This window comes from Tachysurus fulvidraco, chromosome 17 (assembly GCF_022655615.1).
Source record: "Tachysurus fulvidraco isolate hzauxx_2018 chromosome 17, HZAU_PFXX_2.0, whole genome shotgun sequence".
Lineage (NCBI taxonomy): Eukaryota > Metazoa > Chordata > Actinopteri > Siluriformes > Bagridae > Tachysurus > Tachysurus fulvidraco.
This window is the reverse complement of record NC_062534.1, coordinates 3222361-3238323: the sequence shown is the minus strand read 5'-3', so window position 1 is coordinate 3238323 and position 15963 is coordinate 3222361. Positions and strand designations below refer to the sequence as shown.

The following is a 15963-nucleotide window of genomic DNA, read 5'->3' as shown; positions in this document are numbered from 1 at the left end:
CTCAGAGAGGATGCGATGATGCGCAGCCAATCAGCTCAGATCTCGCACCGGGAAAAAATCATGTGCCTTGTCTGAGTGCCCGTGGGTATGTACAAAGCCTCTGAGAGAGTTTCTCTCTTTGTCTGGCATCCTGGGAAACTGTTTTTATTTTTATTTTTCAATGAATATTTTTGGAAAATCAGCGATGCACTGAGGCCGCAAAACTTGATCCGCGAAACTTGAACCGCAAAGTGGCGAGGGATTAATGTATTTTAAATATGTCCACCTCACCCCCACCCCCAAGTACCATTATTTTTTTGAAATGTAATTTATGATAAAGTCATTATTTTATTAAATGTTATAAAACCGGGGCTCCCTGGCACCATTTCAGGGCCCCAGTTTGAGAACCACTGGCCAAGACTATGAATGAGTGAGTCAGATACTGAATCAATGAATCAACAAGTCAATGAAATAGGCCAGCTGAAATAGGCCATTATTTGAAGACAAATATAAATAAAAGCAGTTAAATAAATTCTGAATCATATGCACGAGGATTAAACCAGGTTCATGCCTCATGTCTCATTAACTACTGAATTAAATCTTGTGTGTTTATGTTGAAAAAAATGTGAATTTTATAAAAACTAGAGCAGCAAAATTAACCAAAATAGTAATGAAGATCAGGGCACTGAGCACACAGTAAAGATTTTAAAGGAGATTTTATGCTAATAGTTTCTTGTTGAAATCAATAAGTCGACTCTTAAGACATAAGTGAAAGTTAGCATTACAGACTGGAGATGCTGAATGCACTTCACAAAAGCTGTTGCTGGACAAAGCGGTTGCTGGGTGTCAGTTGTGGTCAGAATTTCTCTGATGAACCTTTGCTCTTGTTGGTCTTCCTGTATAAGCTCAGCAAAGTGGTAACACGTACTTGTGCAAAATAGTTTAGCTGCAACAAACAGGATGTACGAATACCTTTAAGTGCACGTGTTATATGAGGTGATGGTGCAGTCTATCATGGCAATGTTTACCGAAGTATATTTAGTTATAATATTTTATTAGATAATCTCACTTGAAATTATATGTTTTTAAAAATCAGGTGGTCAAAATTATTTGCATGATCACTCATAGTGACAAATCAACAAAAAAGACCTCCACGTTCAATAACTGAACAAAGGATGTATGTTGCATGCAATGTGAATTTAAAACCCTAAACTACACCATAAATGATTATGAGTTAATTTCTAGAAGGACTTACAGAATGTCTACAGTGCAGAAATGAGAATTTAGGACCGTACGATTAATGAGTTTACAAAAGATTAAGTAATCCTGATTATGAGAGAGCTCCTTATTCTTCCTCATTCCTAATTTCTCCTCTACAATTGTTTGCTGACACTTTATAAAACACTTCCAAAAGCAGCTTGACGTTAATTTATGTGAACGAGTTTTATTCAATATTATGTGAAGGAGAATATAATTTCAGGGTCATGGCACTACAATCGGGAAAGTAAAGTAAAAATTGGAAAATCTATAAAATAGGAAAAACTACAACAAACAACTTTAAAAGAGGTTGGAAGTCAGTTTTCTCAGCCGGTTATACAGTTATAGCTCAGTTTCACTAGTTGTTTGTTACTGATGAGATAATAATCTCTAATCACTGAATGTGTGCGTCTCTGTCGCTGACTTACAGTATATTTAAGACCAACTCACAACTTTTTTAAACACACACTAGTAATGGATCATTTATTATTATTATTATTATTATTATTATTATTATTATTATTATTATTATTATTATTATTATTATTATTATTTGAACTAATGTACAAAAAAAACATATACACATTTTTACTGAAATTGCTCTTTACACATTTTGTAAAAAAAAATACATGAGATACAAAATCTGTATGAAGTAAAACACAAATATTATACAGCAACATATAAAAAAATCATACATTTTATTTTTTATTAGATTTACTGCTGGTGAAATGTAAGTACAGGACAAGAGAAAGAAATCATTGTGAAAATATTAAGACCTGACATTAATGTAGATTTCTAACTCGTAATGATAATTAAGTATCATATTTTACTCTAGTTGAGATATTTTTCTTTGCTAAAAGGTTATCTTTAGTGAAGATATAGTAGTATATCTTTAGTATCTAATAGTACCATGTGTTTGACCATGAGACATTTATGTTATCTTACAGATTTCTTCACATCAGAGTACACACACTCATCTGATGAGACGGGTTTTCTCTTTTCAGCTTTGGTTTTCCTCCTGGAGAATTGCAAAGCCGCATAATTCAATGATTCAGTTTCAGATTCCTGAAAATAAACAAACAAACAAACAAACAAACAAACAAACAAACAAATAAATAAATAAATAAATAAATAAATAAAACACAATTAAATTAAATTAAATTAAATTAATTGAGTAATAACACTGTAGGGGAAAAACATTTTTTTACCTGCCTCGTTCCTCGAGAATCTTCTACAGAAGTGTTAGCTATTAATATAGAAATTTTTAAAAATTTTAAAAGAATTAAACTTAACTGTATTTCTAAACTGTATTTTTAACTTATGTGAGGAAAAACAAAAAAACTCACATCTAGAGGTTTTAGGTTTTCTTCTCCTCAGTATGAAATAAGTGAGACAGAAAATCAGAAGTGCGCACAAACCCAAAGCCGATCCCAAACCGATCACTGTCCGATGTAGAGATCTGATCATTTCTGATTCTGATGCAATAGTAACATGATCACCTATAAACATTGATCAGGATTCACTTAGTAAAAGTCTGTAACTCAGTGTTGTTGAAGAAAACACAGTTAACATTTCACTACTTCACTATTATTTATCTTCCAGGTTGAACATGTTAACAGTCATCAGGAAAATATCACTACATTAAACCAGGAGCTTAAACATTCAGAATCAACTCAGAATCCTACCTTTAATTTGTAAATAAGTTCCATCTCCAAACACAGTGATGGATGTCATCACTGCACAGTAGTACATGGCTTCATCAGACTGAGTGGTGTTTAAAATTATAATACTGAAGCAGTTTGAAGATTTTTCTATTCGAAAACGAGACTTTTGGAATCCAGTGTGAAAAGTTTCTCCACCACTTTTATGCACTGTGACTACAATCTGAGGTTTTTCTCTGTTTGGTTGCCTAAACCATGTAATCATTCCAACTACATTTTCAGAAATACAACACTGTAGAGTCGCAGAGTCTCCGATATTCACACTGAGCTCTTTATCAGTCTGATAATCTGGTGGCTTTGTTAGAGATTGTGCAGAAACCCAGTGTCTACCAGGATGGACTGTATCTAGAACAACAAACACTCTAATTAGTTAATGAATGTAATTCAGATATTATTATATATATAAACAACAATAATTGTAATAATTTGCTCATATTACTTACACATGGTGCTGAAGATGAAAAGTAAAATCCAGAAACTGCTCATTGTTCATTTCTTATCAATTCTACAGTGTTTGTGTCTCATTTATTAACAGAATGTGAACGCACTTGAAGCACAGTTTGATTTTATATTCATACAACAGGCGGTCTGTACTGAGCATGCTCAGAATATGACATGTGATTGGTTGTATTTAAAAGAAAAGGGATGTAACACAATCGTGTGGTATTCTGACCTGCCTACATCTACACCACATTTTTCCATGTTTGTGTTGTGTTGTTGTACAGAGATGTATGTTGTAGTTGTTATGACAGAATGGAAAATGTGGTTTACTCGTACACTCACGTGTGTCTACATTAACATCTCACTGTTGTGTTTTTTAACTGCTCACTTTTCTCACAAAAAATTCAATTAGTTTGTAGTGTAAAGAAATAGCAAATAAGTCACTTTGGATTAGAGTCCACACAGATTTGTCCCTAGATATTCCTGTAGTCATGTGGGATTGTCAGTGTTCAGCAGAACTGTGATTGTATTGAAGTGTATGATAGAACTGAACATCTTCAGATATACAGTATTTGTCTACAATGAACAAATAATAGCAAAGAAAGTCAAGGTCTGCCCTGAAATCTGAAGTCAGGTCAAGAAGCTTTTACTGACATTTCAACCATATATAGCTGATGCAGGACACAAGGGATGTGGTAGCTCAGTGGTTAAGGTGTTTGAGTGGTTAAGTGTGTGTGAAGGGTATGTGTGATGGGTGTGTCAGGGTGAAGAGTGTGTGTGAGGGGTATGTGTGGGGTAAATAGTGTGTGTGAGAGGTGTGTTGGGTGATGAGTGTGTGTAAGGAGTGTGTGGGGTGAAGAGTGTGTGTGAGAGGTGTGTTGGGGTGAAGAGTGTGTGTGAGAGGTATGTGTGAGGTGAAGAGTGTGTGTGAGAGGTGCTTGGGGTGAGGGGGGTGTGTGCGGTGAAGGGTGTGTGGGAAGTGTGTGTGGGATGAAAAATGTGTGTGAGTAGTGTGTGTGGTGTAGAGTGTGTGTGAGAGGTGTGTGGGGTGAAGAGAGTGTGTAAGGGGTATGTGTGGGGTGATGAGTGTGTGTAAGGAGTGTGTGTAGTGAAGAGTGTGTGTGAGAGGTGTGTGGGATGAACAGTGTGTGTGAGATGTGTGGGGTGAATAGTGTGTGTGGGGGGTGAAGAGTGTGTGTGAGGGGTGCGTGGGGTGAGGGGTGTGTGTGCGGTGAAGAGTGTGTGTGAAGGGTTTGTGGGATGAAAAATGTCTTTGAGGAGTGTGTGTGGTGTAGAGTGTGTGAGAGATGTGTGGGGTGAATAGTGTGTGTGGAGGTGAAGAGTGTGTGTGAGGGGTGTGTGGGGTGAAGAGTGTGTGTGAGGGGTGTGTGGGGTGAATAGTGTGTGTGAGGGGTGTGTCTGGTGAAGAGTGTGTGTGAGGGGTATGTGGGGTGATGAGTGTGTATGAGGGGTATGTGTGGGGTGAAGAGTGTGTGTGAGAGGTGTGTGTGGTGATGAGTGTGTGTAAGGGGTGTGTTGGGGTGAAGAGTGTGTGTAAGGAGTGTGTGTAAGGAGTGTGTGGGGTGAAGAGTGTGTGTGAGGGGTGTGTGGGGTGATGAGGGTGTGTGAAGGGTGTGTGGGGTGAAAAGTCTGTGTGAGAGGTGTTTGGGGTGAAGAGTGTGTGTAAGGGGTGTGTGGGGTGAAAATTGTGTGTGAGGGGTGAAGAGTGTGTGGGGGGTGAAGAGTGTATGTAAATGGTATGTGTGGGGTGAAGAGTGTGTGTGAGGGGTGTGTGGGGTGAAGAGTGTGTGTGAGGGATGTGTGGGGTGAAGAGTGTGTGTGAGGCAGAGGTGGGAAGTAACGGAGTTAAATACTTCGTTACTGTACTTAAGTACATTTTTCTGGTATCAGTACTTTACTCCACTGTTTATTTTTCGGACAACTTTTGACTTTTACTCATTACATTGTTACACAAATATCTGTACTTTTTACTTCTTACATTTTCCAAACGGACTCGTTACTTTTAGTATTATTCCTTCTCATTGAGCGCTGTTTCCAGCCTATCATCCTATCATGGTGCGGCTTTTTCCCCATGTGACTGGTGTACTGTATTATTTACTGGCTTTCAGACATAGACTAAGGATAGCGGAGCTAACAATGAGCAGCGCCTACAAAAGGAATGGCTAATGTTCATTCAGAGGGAGTCACCGATGTTAAAGTAACTAACAACGAGGACATTCCTGAACACACATGGCCATATATGAGGGAGATGTTTGATATAATCGGCGTCAAAAATGATTCCTGGCGAATGCGTTGCGAATTGTGTCACCCAGGGGCAGTTCTAGCCCTTTTTTAGGGTGGCTTCAGCCCCCTGTCTGTAATCTCAGCCAAACTAACATTATAAGGATCATTTCTACTTTCATAAATAAACAATAAAAATTACGTTAAAATGCAGCACATGTCGTCGATTTTTTTTACTTTGCTTTTACACGCGTGTGTTGTAGTGTTTCAAAAGTGCTTCTTCAGCTGCATGCTTTATTTGAACGGAAAAGCACAGGTACGCGCAGCGTGCACGCGCAGTCGGAGCTGGAGGCGTTTATCTATAACGTTAATCGGCGGAAAGACGCAAAGACGGCAACCAAAAGCAGTGAAATGTCACTATTCTTATTATCAGAGTTGTCATATAATATATAATATAGAACTCTTCTTGTTTTAAATTCTCACTGAGGGCTAAAACACCCTAAAGATGAAATTCTAGAACCGCCCCTGGTGTCAACCCAAAAAACACGAAGTGCTTAATTTAAGTAACATTAATTGTGTCATTCGTAAAACATCACAATAATTTGAGTTGTTTTCAAGGACAGAGCTGGAATCTTCCTAAAAAAGATGTTTGAGATGACAGAGAACCGTCTCCTGATATCAACAACCATCTCTTTAGTTTTGTCAGTGTTCAGAGGCAGGTTGTTGGCCCTAAACCAGGTAGTTGACTGTTGCACCTCCTCTCTGTATGCTGACTCGTCGTTCTTGATGATGAGACCTACCACGGTCGTGTCACCGGTGAACTTCATGATGTGGGTCGTGAGTCAGCAAAGTGAACAGCAGTGAGCTGAGCACGCAGCCCTGTGGATCCCCAGTGTTCAGTGTTGTGATGGAGATGTTGTTCCTGATCCTGATTAACTGATGTCTCCCAGTCAGGAAGTCCAGGACCCATGTGGAGGTGGAGGTGGTCAGGCTCAGCAGGCTCAGCTTCTCAGTCAGATGTTGAGGGATGATTGTGTTGAATGCTGATCTGAAGTCAGTCTTTATTGTCCAGGTGGATGAGGGCCAGAAGAAGGGTTGTGTCACTGGCATCGTCCGTGGACCGGTTTGCAAACTACAGGCGTCAAGTGAAGGTAAGAACTGTGTCTTTATGTCCTCATGACAAGCTTCTCGAAGCACTTCATCATGGGATGATAGACATTGAGGCAGGACACTGTAGGCTTCTTTGACACAATTGAATTTTATAAAATATAATATAGATTTATGTTTATAAATTACTATAAATACTGCAACATTTCCTTAGGAATTTAATGCAACAATTATTTCTACACCTACATTACAGAGCTTGATTGGTGAGATTTTATTGCCACCTAGCGGGTGATAGCGGTATTGATTTAAATTATAATTCGTTTGTTTCAGCTTTAGATTTGAAAAAACATAATAAAATAACGGAGGATGTTCACAGTAAAATGATCAGTTTCATTTAAATGCCTAAAGCTAGAGGAGTCTGAGTCTGTATTTTATTATTTATTTATTTGATAACATGTCTCTAGGTTATATGTCTCCAGGGCTCTACAAGCAAGAGTGACATTTTTAAATATGTCTGCCCCCACCACCACCCCCAAGTAGCCTTATTTTTCTGAAATGTAATTTATGATTCTTAAAATTCTTTTTTTTTTTATAAAATATCATAAAACTGGACTCCCTGTGGGGATTTCAGGGACCCAGTTTGAGAACCACTGGCCTAGACTACTTGTTCTGAGCAGGTGTTGTCAGTGAACAGGCTGTATAACTGTTGGCTAAGTTACAGACACTCAAGAAAAACTCATGCTGATTATCTGGGAAACGTCTCTAACAGCAGTCACAATGTCATTGTTTGTGTCAAACAAGTTGTGAATTTGTTGTAACATTAAAACAGGAGATCATGACTTACTCTGTGCTCAAAGTGATACTCACAGCTCCAGTGGTTTTCTCTGTGGGTGAACGAGGATGATGGCGAACAATTCCAAGATATGCATTTTTTTCATTGGTTGTTGCGTTAAATCTTACCCATATACAATAGTGCTATTTTCTGATTGGCTGTTGTGTAGCCACTTTTTTTGATTGGCTGATAAGTGTCAGGCTCGACTAAGAACTCCAGGGGAGACGCACTTGATTCCTGCAAGGTTCCATAAAGACAGATACATTTTGGGCACAATGGCATATTAAATATATGATAAATAGTATGTTTTTCTGTGTGACAAATACATTGTGTGGTGGGAAAGTGTGATAAAAGACCCAAATGCGTGACTGTCACGCTCAATGCGTGACACTTGACAGCCCTGGTAATCACAGAATAACAAATACAGTGTGACCTTTGATGAGTGAGTGAGTCAGATAATAGGCCATTAATTGAAGACAAATATAAATAAAGGCAGTTAAATACATTTTCAATCATATGCATGAGGATTAAACCAGGTTCATGCCTCATGTCTCATTGACTACTGAAATAAATCTTGTGTTTATGTTTTAAAAAATGTGAATTTTATAAAGACTAGAGCAGCAAAATTAACCAAAATAGTGATGAAGATCAGGGCACTGAGCGCACAGTAAAGATGTTAAAGGAGATTTTATGCTAATAGTTTTTTGTTGAAATTGATAAGTCGACTCTTAAGACATGTGAAAGTTAGCATTACAGACTGGAGATGCTGAATACACTTCACAAAAGCTGTAGCTGGACAAAGCTGTTGCTGGGTGTCAGTTGTGGTCAGAATTTGTCTGAGGAACCTTTGCTATTTTTAGTCTTCCTGTATAAGCTCAGCAAAGTGGTAACACGTACTTGGGCAAATAGTGTAGCTGCAACAAACAGGATGTACTAATACCTTTAAGTGCACATGTGCACGGTGATGTCTACTGGAGTATTTTTATTTATAATATTTTATTAGATAATCTCACTTGGAATTATATGTTTTTAAAAATCAGGTGGTCAAAAAAATTTGCATGATCAAATCAGTGACAAAAAAGTGACAAATCAACAAAAAAGACCTCCAGGTTCAATAACTGAACAAAGGATGTATGTTGCATGCATTGTGAATTTAAAAGCCTAAACTACAAAATAAATGATTATGGGTTCATTTCTAGAAGGACTTACATGTATAAAGCAGCTTGACTTTAGTTCATGTGAACGAGTTTTATTCAATATTATGTGAAGGAGAATATCATTTCAGGGTCATGGCACCACAATCGGGAAAGTAAAGTAAAAACTGGAAAATCTATAAAATAGGAAAAACTACAACAAACAACTTTAAAAGAGGTTGGAGGTCAGTTTTCTCAGCCGGTTATACAGTTATAGCTCAGTTTCACTAGTTGGTTGTTACTGATGAGATAATAATCTCTAATCACTGAATGTGTGCGTCTCTGTCGCTGACTTACAGTATATTTAAGACCAACTCACAACTTTTTAAACACACACTAGTAATGGATCATTTATTGTTATTATTATTATTATTATTATTATTATTATTATTATTATTATTATTATTATTTGAACTAATGTGCAAAAAAAGCATATACACATTTTTACTGAAATTGCTCTTTACACTTTTTGTAAAAAAATATATGAGATATAAAATCTGTATGAAGTAAAACACAAATATTTTACAGCAACATATAAAAAAATCATACATTTTATTTTTTATTACATTTACTGCTGGTGAAATGTAAGAAGAGGACAATTGAAAGAAATCATTGTGAAAATTTCAAGACTTGACATTAATGTAGATTTCTAACTCGTAATGATAATTAAGGATTATATTTTACTCTAGTCGAGATATTTTTCTTTGCTAAAAGGTTATCTTTGTGTAATAGTACCACGTGTTTGACCATGAGACATTTATGTTATCTTACAGATTTCTTCACATCAGAGTACACACACTCATCTGATGAGACGGGTTTTCTCTTTTCAGCTTTGGTTTTCCTCTTGGAGAATTGCAAAGCCACATAATTCAGTGATTCAGCTTCAGATTCCTGAAAATAATAAACAAACAAACAAACAAATGAATAATAAATAAATAAATAAATAAATAAATAAATAAATAAATAAATAAATAAAATGATAAATAAATAAATTGATTATTTAATAATAATAATAATAATTATTATTATTATTATTATTATTATTAATCAATTTATTTATTTATCATTTTATTATTATTATTATTATTATTATTATTATTATTATTATTATTATTAAACGAGTAATAATACTTTAAGGATAAACAGTTTTTTTACCTGCATTGTTCCTGGAGAATCTTCTACAACAGTGTTAGCTATTAATATAGAAATACTAATTACTAGTTTTAAAAGAATTAAACTTTACTGTATTTCTAACTGTATTTTATGTGATGACAAAAAAACTCACATCTCGAGGTTTTAGGTTTTCTTCTCCTCAGTATGTAATAAGTGAGACAGAAAATCAGAAGTGCGCACAAACCCAAAGCCGATCCCAAACCGATCACTGTCCGATGTAGAGATCTGATCATTTCTGATTCTGATGCAATAGTAACATGATCACCTATAAACATTGATCAGGATTCACTTAGTAAAAGTCTGTAACTCAGTGTTGTTGAAGAAAACACAGTTAACATTTCACTACTTCACTATTATTTATCTTCCAGGTTGAACATGTTAACAATCATCAGGAAAATATCACTACATTAAACCAGGAGCTTAAACATTCAGAATCAACTCAGAATCCTACCTTTAATATGTAAATAAGTTCCATCTCCAAACACAATGTTGAATCTTCTCATTGCACAGTAGTACATGGCTTCATCAGACTGAGTGGTGTTTAAAATGATCATTTTGCAGCAGGTTGAATATCTTACTATTTGAAAATGAGACTCTTGGAATCCAGTGTGAAAAGCTTCTCGAACACTTTCGTACACTGTGACTACAATCTGAGGTTTTTCTCTCTTTGGTTGCTTAAACCATGTAATTACTCCATCTCCATTTTCAGAAATACAACACCGTAGAGTCGCCGAGTCTCCGATATTCACACTGAGCTCTTTATCAGGCTGATAAACTGGTGGCTTTGTTAGAGATTGTGCAGTAACCCAGTGTCTACCAGGATGGAGTGTATCTAGAACAACAAACACTCTAATTAGTTAATGAATGTAATTCAGATATTATTATATATATAAACAACAATAATTGTAATAATTTGCTCATATTACTTACACATGGTGCTGAAGATGAAAAGTAAAATCCAGAAACTGCTCATTGTACATTTCTTATCAATTCTACAGTGTTTGTGTCTCATTTATTAACAGAATGTGAACGCACTCGAAGCACAGTTTGATTTTATATTCATACTACAGGCGGTCTGTACTGAGCATGCTCAGAATATGACATGTGATTGGTTGTATTTAAAAGAAAAGGGATGTAACACAATCATGTGGTATTCAGACCTGCCTACATGTACACCACATTGTTCCATTTTTGTGTTGTGTTGTTGTACAGAGATGTATGTTGTAGTTGTTATGACAGAATGGAAAATGTGGTTTACTCGTACACTCACGTGTGTCTACACTAACATCTCACTGTTGTGTGTTTTAATTGCTCACTTTGCTCACAAAAAATTCAATTAGTTTGTAATGTAACGAAATGCCAAATAAGTCACTTCGGATTAGAGTCCACACAGATTTGTCCCTAGATATTCCTGTAGTCATGTGGGATTGTCAGTGTTGTGTTCAGCTGAACTGTGATTGTATTGAAGTGTATGATAGAACTGAACATCTTCAGATATACAGTATTTGTCTACAATGAACAAATAATAGCAAGGAAAGTCAAAGTCTGCCCTGAGATCTGAAGTCAAGAAACTTTTACTGTCATTTCAACCATATATAGCTGATGCAGTACACAAGGGATGTGGTAGCTCAGTGGTTAAGGTGTTCGAGTGGTTAAGTGTGTGTGAGGGGTGTGTGTGATGGGTGTGTCAGGGTGAAGAGTGGGTGTGTGAGGGGTATGTGTGAGGTGAAGAGTGTGTGTGTGTGAGGGGTATGTGTGGGGTGAAGAGTGTGTGTGAGGGGTATGTGTGGGGTGAATAGTGTGTATGAGAGGTGTGTGGGGTGATGAGTGTGTGTAAGGAGTGTGTGGGGTGAAGAGTGTGTGTGAGAGGTGTGTTGGGGTAAAGAGTGTGTGTGAGGGATACGTGTGGGGTTAAGAGTGTGTGTGAAAGGTGTGTGTGGTGAAGAGTGTCTGTGAGGGGTATGTGTGAGGTGAAGAGTGTGTGTGTGAGGGGTATGTGTGAGGTGAAGAGTGTGTGTGAGGGGTATGTGTGCGGTGAAGAGTGTGTGTGAAGGGTGTGTGGGGTGAATAGTGTGTGTAAGGGATATGTGTGGGGTGATGAGTGTGTGTAAGGAGTGTGTGGGGTGAAGAGTGTGTGTGAGAGGTGTGTGTGGTGATGAGTGTGTGTGAGGGGTGTGTGGGATGAACAGTGTGTGTAAGGGGTGTGTGGGGTCAATACTGTGTGAGGGGTGTGTTGGGGTGAAGAGTGTGTGTGAGAGGTATGTGTAGTGATGAGTGTGTGTGAGGGGTGTGTGGGGTGAAGACTGTGTATGAGGGGTGTGTGGGGTGAAGAGTGTGTATGGGGTGAAGCGTGTGTGTGTGAAGAGTGTTCGTGAGATTAAGAGTGTGTGTGAGGGGTGTGTGGGTTCATTCAAAATGCTGCCAGCGTTGTGGATGCAGCGTGTGGTGTAAATGTCCATGATAAAGGGAAGAGAGACTCTGATGATCTTCTCAGCTGTCCTCACAATCCGCTGTAGGGTTTAGTGATCAGAGACGGTGCAGTTCCCAAACCAGACAGTTGCTCAAGATGCTCTACATGCTTCATAGGAAGTAGAGACACTGCTGGGATTTATTACTGATGGAGTTTGTGTTGAGTGACCAGGTGAAGTTCTCTGCCAGATGAACACCAAGGAATTTGGTGCTCTTTATTATCTACAAAGAGGATTCGTCGATGTTCAGTGGAGAAACATCTCCTGAAGTCAACAACCATCTCTTTAGTTTTGTCAGTGTTCATAGACAGGTTGTTGGCCCTAAACCAGGTAGTTGACTGTTGCACCTCCTCTCTGTTTGCTGACTCGTCGTTCTTGATGATGAGACCTACCACGGTCGTGTCACCGGTGAACTTCATGATGTGGGTTGTGAGTCAGCAAAGTGAACAGCAGTGAGCTGAGCATGCAGCCCTGTGGAGCCCCAGTGTTCAGTGTTGTGATGGAGATGTTGTTCCTGATCCTGATTAACTGATGTCTCCCAGTCAGGAAGTCCAGGACCCATGCGGAGGTGGAGGTGTTCAGGCTCAGCAGGCTCAGCTTCTCAGTCAAATGTTGAGGGATGATTGTGTTGAATGCTGATCTGAAGTCAGTCTTTATTGTCCAGGTGGATGAGGGCCAGAAGAAGGGTTGTGTCACTGGCATCGTCCGTAGAGCGGTTTGCAAACTACAGGCGTCAAGTGAAGGCAAGAGCTGTGTCTTTATGTCCTCATGAAGCACTTCATCATGGGACGATAGACACTGAGGCAGGACACTGTAGAATTCTTTGACACAATTGAATTTTATAAAATATAATATAGATTTATGTTAATAAATTACTATAAATACTGCAACATTTCCTCAGGAATTTAATGCAACAATTATTTCTACACCTACATTACAGAGCTTGATTGGTGAGATTTTATTGCCACCTAGCGGGTGATAGCGGTATTGATTTAAATTATAATTCGTTTGTTTCAGCTTTAGATTTGAAAAACATAATAAAATAACGGAGGATGTTCACAGTAAAATGATCAGTTTCATTTAAATGCCTAAAGCTAGAGGAGTCTGTGTCTGTATTTTAGTATTTATTTATTTGACAACATGTCTCTAGGTTATATGTCTCCAGGGCTCTACAAGCAAGAGTGACATTTTTAAATATGTCTGCCCCCACCACCACCCCCAAGTAGCCTTATTTTTCTGAAATGTAATTTATGATTCTTAAAATTCTTTTTTTTTTATAAAATATCATAAAACTGGACTCCCTGTGGGGATTTCAGGGACCCAGTTTGAGAACCACTGGCCTAGACTACTTGTTCTGAGCAGGTGTTGTCAGTGAACAGGCTGTATAACTGTTGGCTAAGTTACAGACACTCATGAAAAACGTATGCTGATTATCTGGGAAACGTCTCTAACAGCAGTCACAATGTCATTGTTTGTGTTAAAAAAGTTGTGAATTTGTTGTAACATTAAAACAGGAGATCATGACTTACTCTGTGCTCAAAGTGATACTCACAGCTCCAGTGGTTTTCTCTGTGGGTGAACGAGGATGATGCTGAACAATTCTAAGATATACTTTTTTCATTGGTTGTTGCCTTAAATCTTACCCATATACAATAGTGCTATTTTCTGATTGGCTATTGTGTAGCCTCTTTTTTGATTGGCTGATAAGTGTCAGGCTCAACTAAGAACTCCAGGGGAGACGCGCTTGATTCCTGCCCGGTTCCATAGAGACTGCGGTGCGGTCAGAAACATTTTGAGCGCTGCGGCTTATTAAATATATGATAAATAGTATGTTTTTCTGTGTGACAAATACAGTGTGTGGTGGGAGAGTGTGATAAAAGACCCAAATGCGTGACTGTCACGCTCATTGCGTGACACTTGACAGCCCTCGTAATCACAGAATAACAAATACAGTGTGATCTTTGGTGAATGAGTGAGTCAGATACTGAATCAGTGAATCAACGAGTCAATGAAATAGGCCAGCTGAAATAGGCCATTAATTGAAGACAAATATAAATAAAGGCAGTTAAATAAATTCTCAATCATATGCATGAGGATTAAACCAGGTTCATGCCTCATGTCTCATTGACTACTGAAATAAATCTTGTGTTTTTATGTTGAAAAAATGTGAATTTTATAAAGACTAGAGCAGCAAAATTAACCAAAATAGTAATGAAGATCAGGGCACTGAGCACACAGTAAAGATTTTAAAGGAGATTTTATGCTAATAGTTTCTTGTTGAAATCGATAAGTAGACTCTTAAGACATGTGAAAGTTAGCATTAGAGACTGGAGATGCTGAATGCACTTCACAAAAACTGTTGCTGGACCAAGCTATTACTGGGTGTCAGTTGTGGTCAGAGTTTTTCTGATGAACCTTTGCTATTTTTAGTCTTCCTGTATAAGCGCAGCAAAGTGGCAACACCTACTTGGACAAATAGCTGCAACAAACAGGATGTACTAATACCTTTAAGTGCACATGTTATATGAGGTGATGGTGCAGTCTATCATGGCGATGTTTACTGAAGTATATTTAGTTATAATATTTTATTAGATAATCTCACTTGGAATTGTATGTTTTTAAAAATCAGGTGGTCAAAAATATTTGCACGATCACTCATAGTGACAAATCAAAAAAAAGACCAATAACTATGTTCAATAACTGAATAAAGGATGTATGTTGCATGCAATGTGAATTTAAAACCCTAAACTACACCATACATGATTATGGGTTAATTTCTAGAAGGACTTAAAAAGCAGCTTGACGTTAGTTCATGTGCACGAGTTTTATTCAATATTATGTGAAGGAGAATATCATTTGAGGGTCATGGCACCACAATCAGGAAAGTAAAGTAAAAACTAGGAAAAAAAAAAAAAAGTAAAGTAAAATAGGAAAAACTACAACAAACAACTTTTACATAGGTTGGAGGTCAGTTTTCTCAGCCGGTTATACAGTTATAGCTCAGTTTCACTAGTTGTTTGTTATCGATGAGACAATAATCTCTAATCACTGAATGTGTGCGTCTCTGTCGCTGACTTACAGTATATTTAAGACCAACTCACAACTTTTTAAACACACAGCAGTAATGGATCATTTATTATTATTATTATTATTATTATTATTATTATTATTATTATTATTATTATTATTATTTGAACTAATGTACAAAAAAAACATGTACACATTTTTGCTGAAATTGCTCTTTACACTTTTTGTAAAAAAAAAAATACATGAGATACAAAATCTGTATGAAGTAAAACACAAATAATTTACAGCAACATATAAAAAAATCATACATTTTATTTTTTATTAGATTTACTGCTGGTGAAATGTAAGTACAGGACAATTGAAAGAAATCATTGACTTTACAATACAAAGACTTGACATTAATGTAGATTTGTAACTCGTAATGATAATTAAGGATTATATTTTACTCTAGTCGAGATATTTTTCTTTGCTAAAAGGTTATCTTTGTGTAATAGTACCATGTGTTTGACCATGAGACATTTATA

General features: G+C 37.2%; 1 protein-coding gene across 1 annotated transcript; it reads right to left on the bottom strand.

Moving 5' to 3' along the window:
- Positions 1–1962: 1962 nt before the first annotated feature.
- LOC113646015 lies at positions 1963–3494 on the bottom strand. The gene is made up of 5 exons (XM_047802166.1): positions 3401–3494; positions 2922–3302; positions 2583–2735; positions 2445–2482; positions 1963–2301 (listed from the first exon to the last, which is right to left on the bottom strand). Exons 1-5 carry the CDS (start codon positions 3441–3443, stop codon positions 2173–2175), a joined length of 744 nt encoding a protein of 247 aa, XP_047658122.1. The 5' UTR covers positions 3444–3494; the 3' UTR covers positions 1963–2172.
- Positions 3495–15963: the final 12469 nt, after the last annotated feature.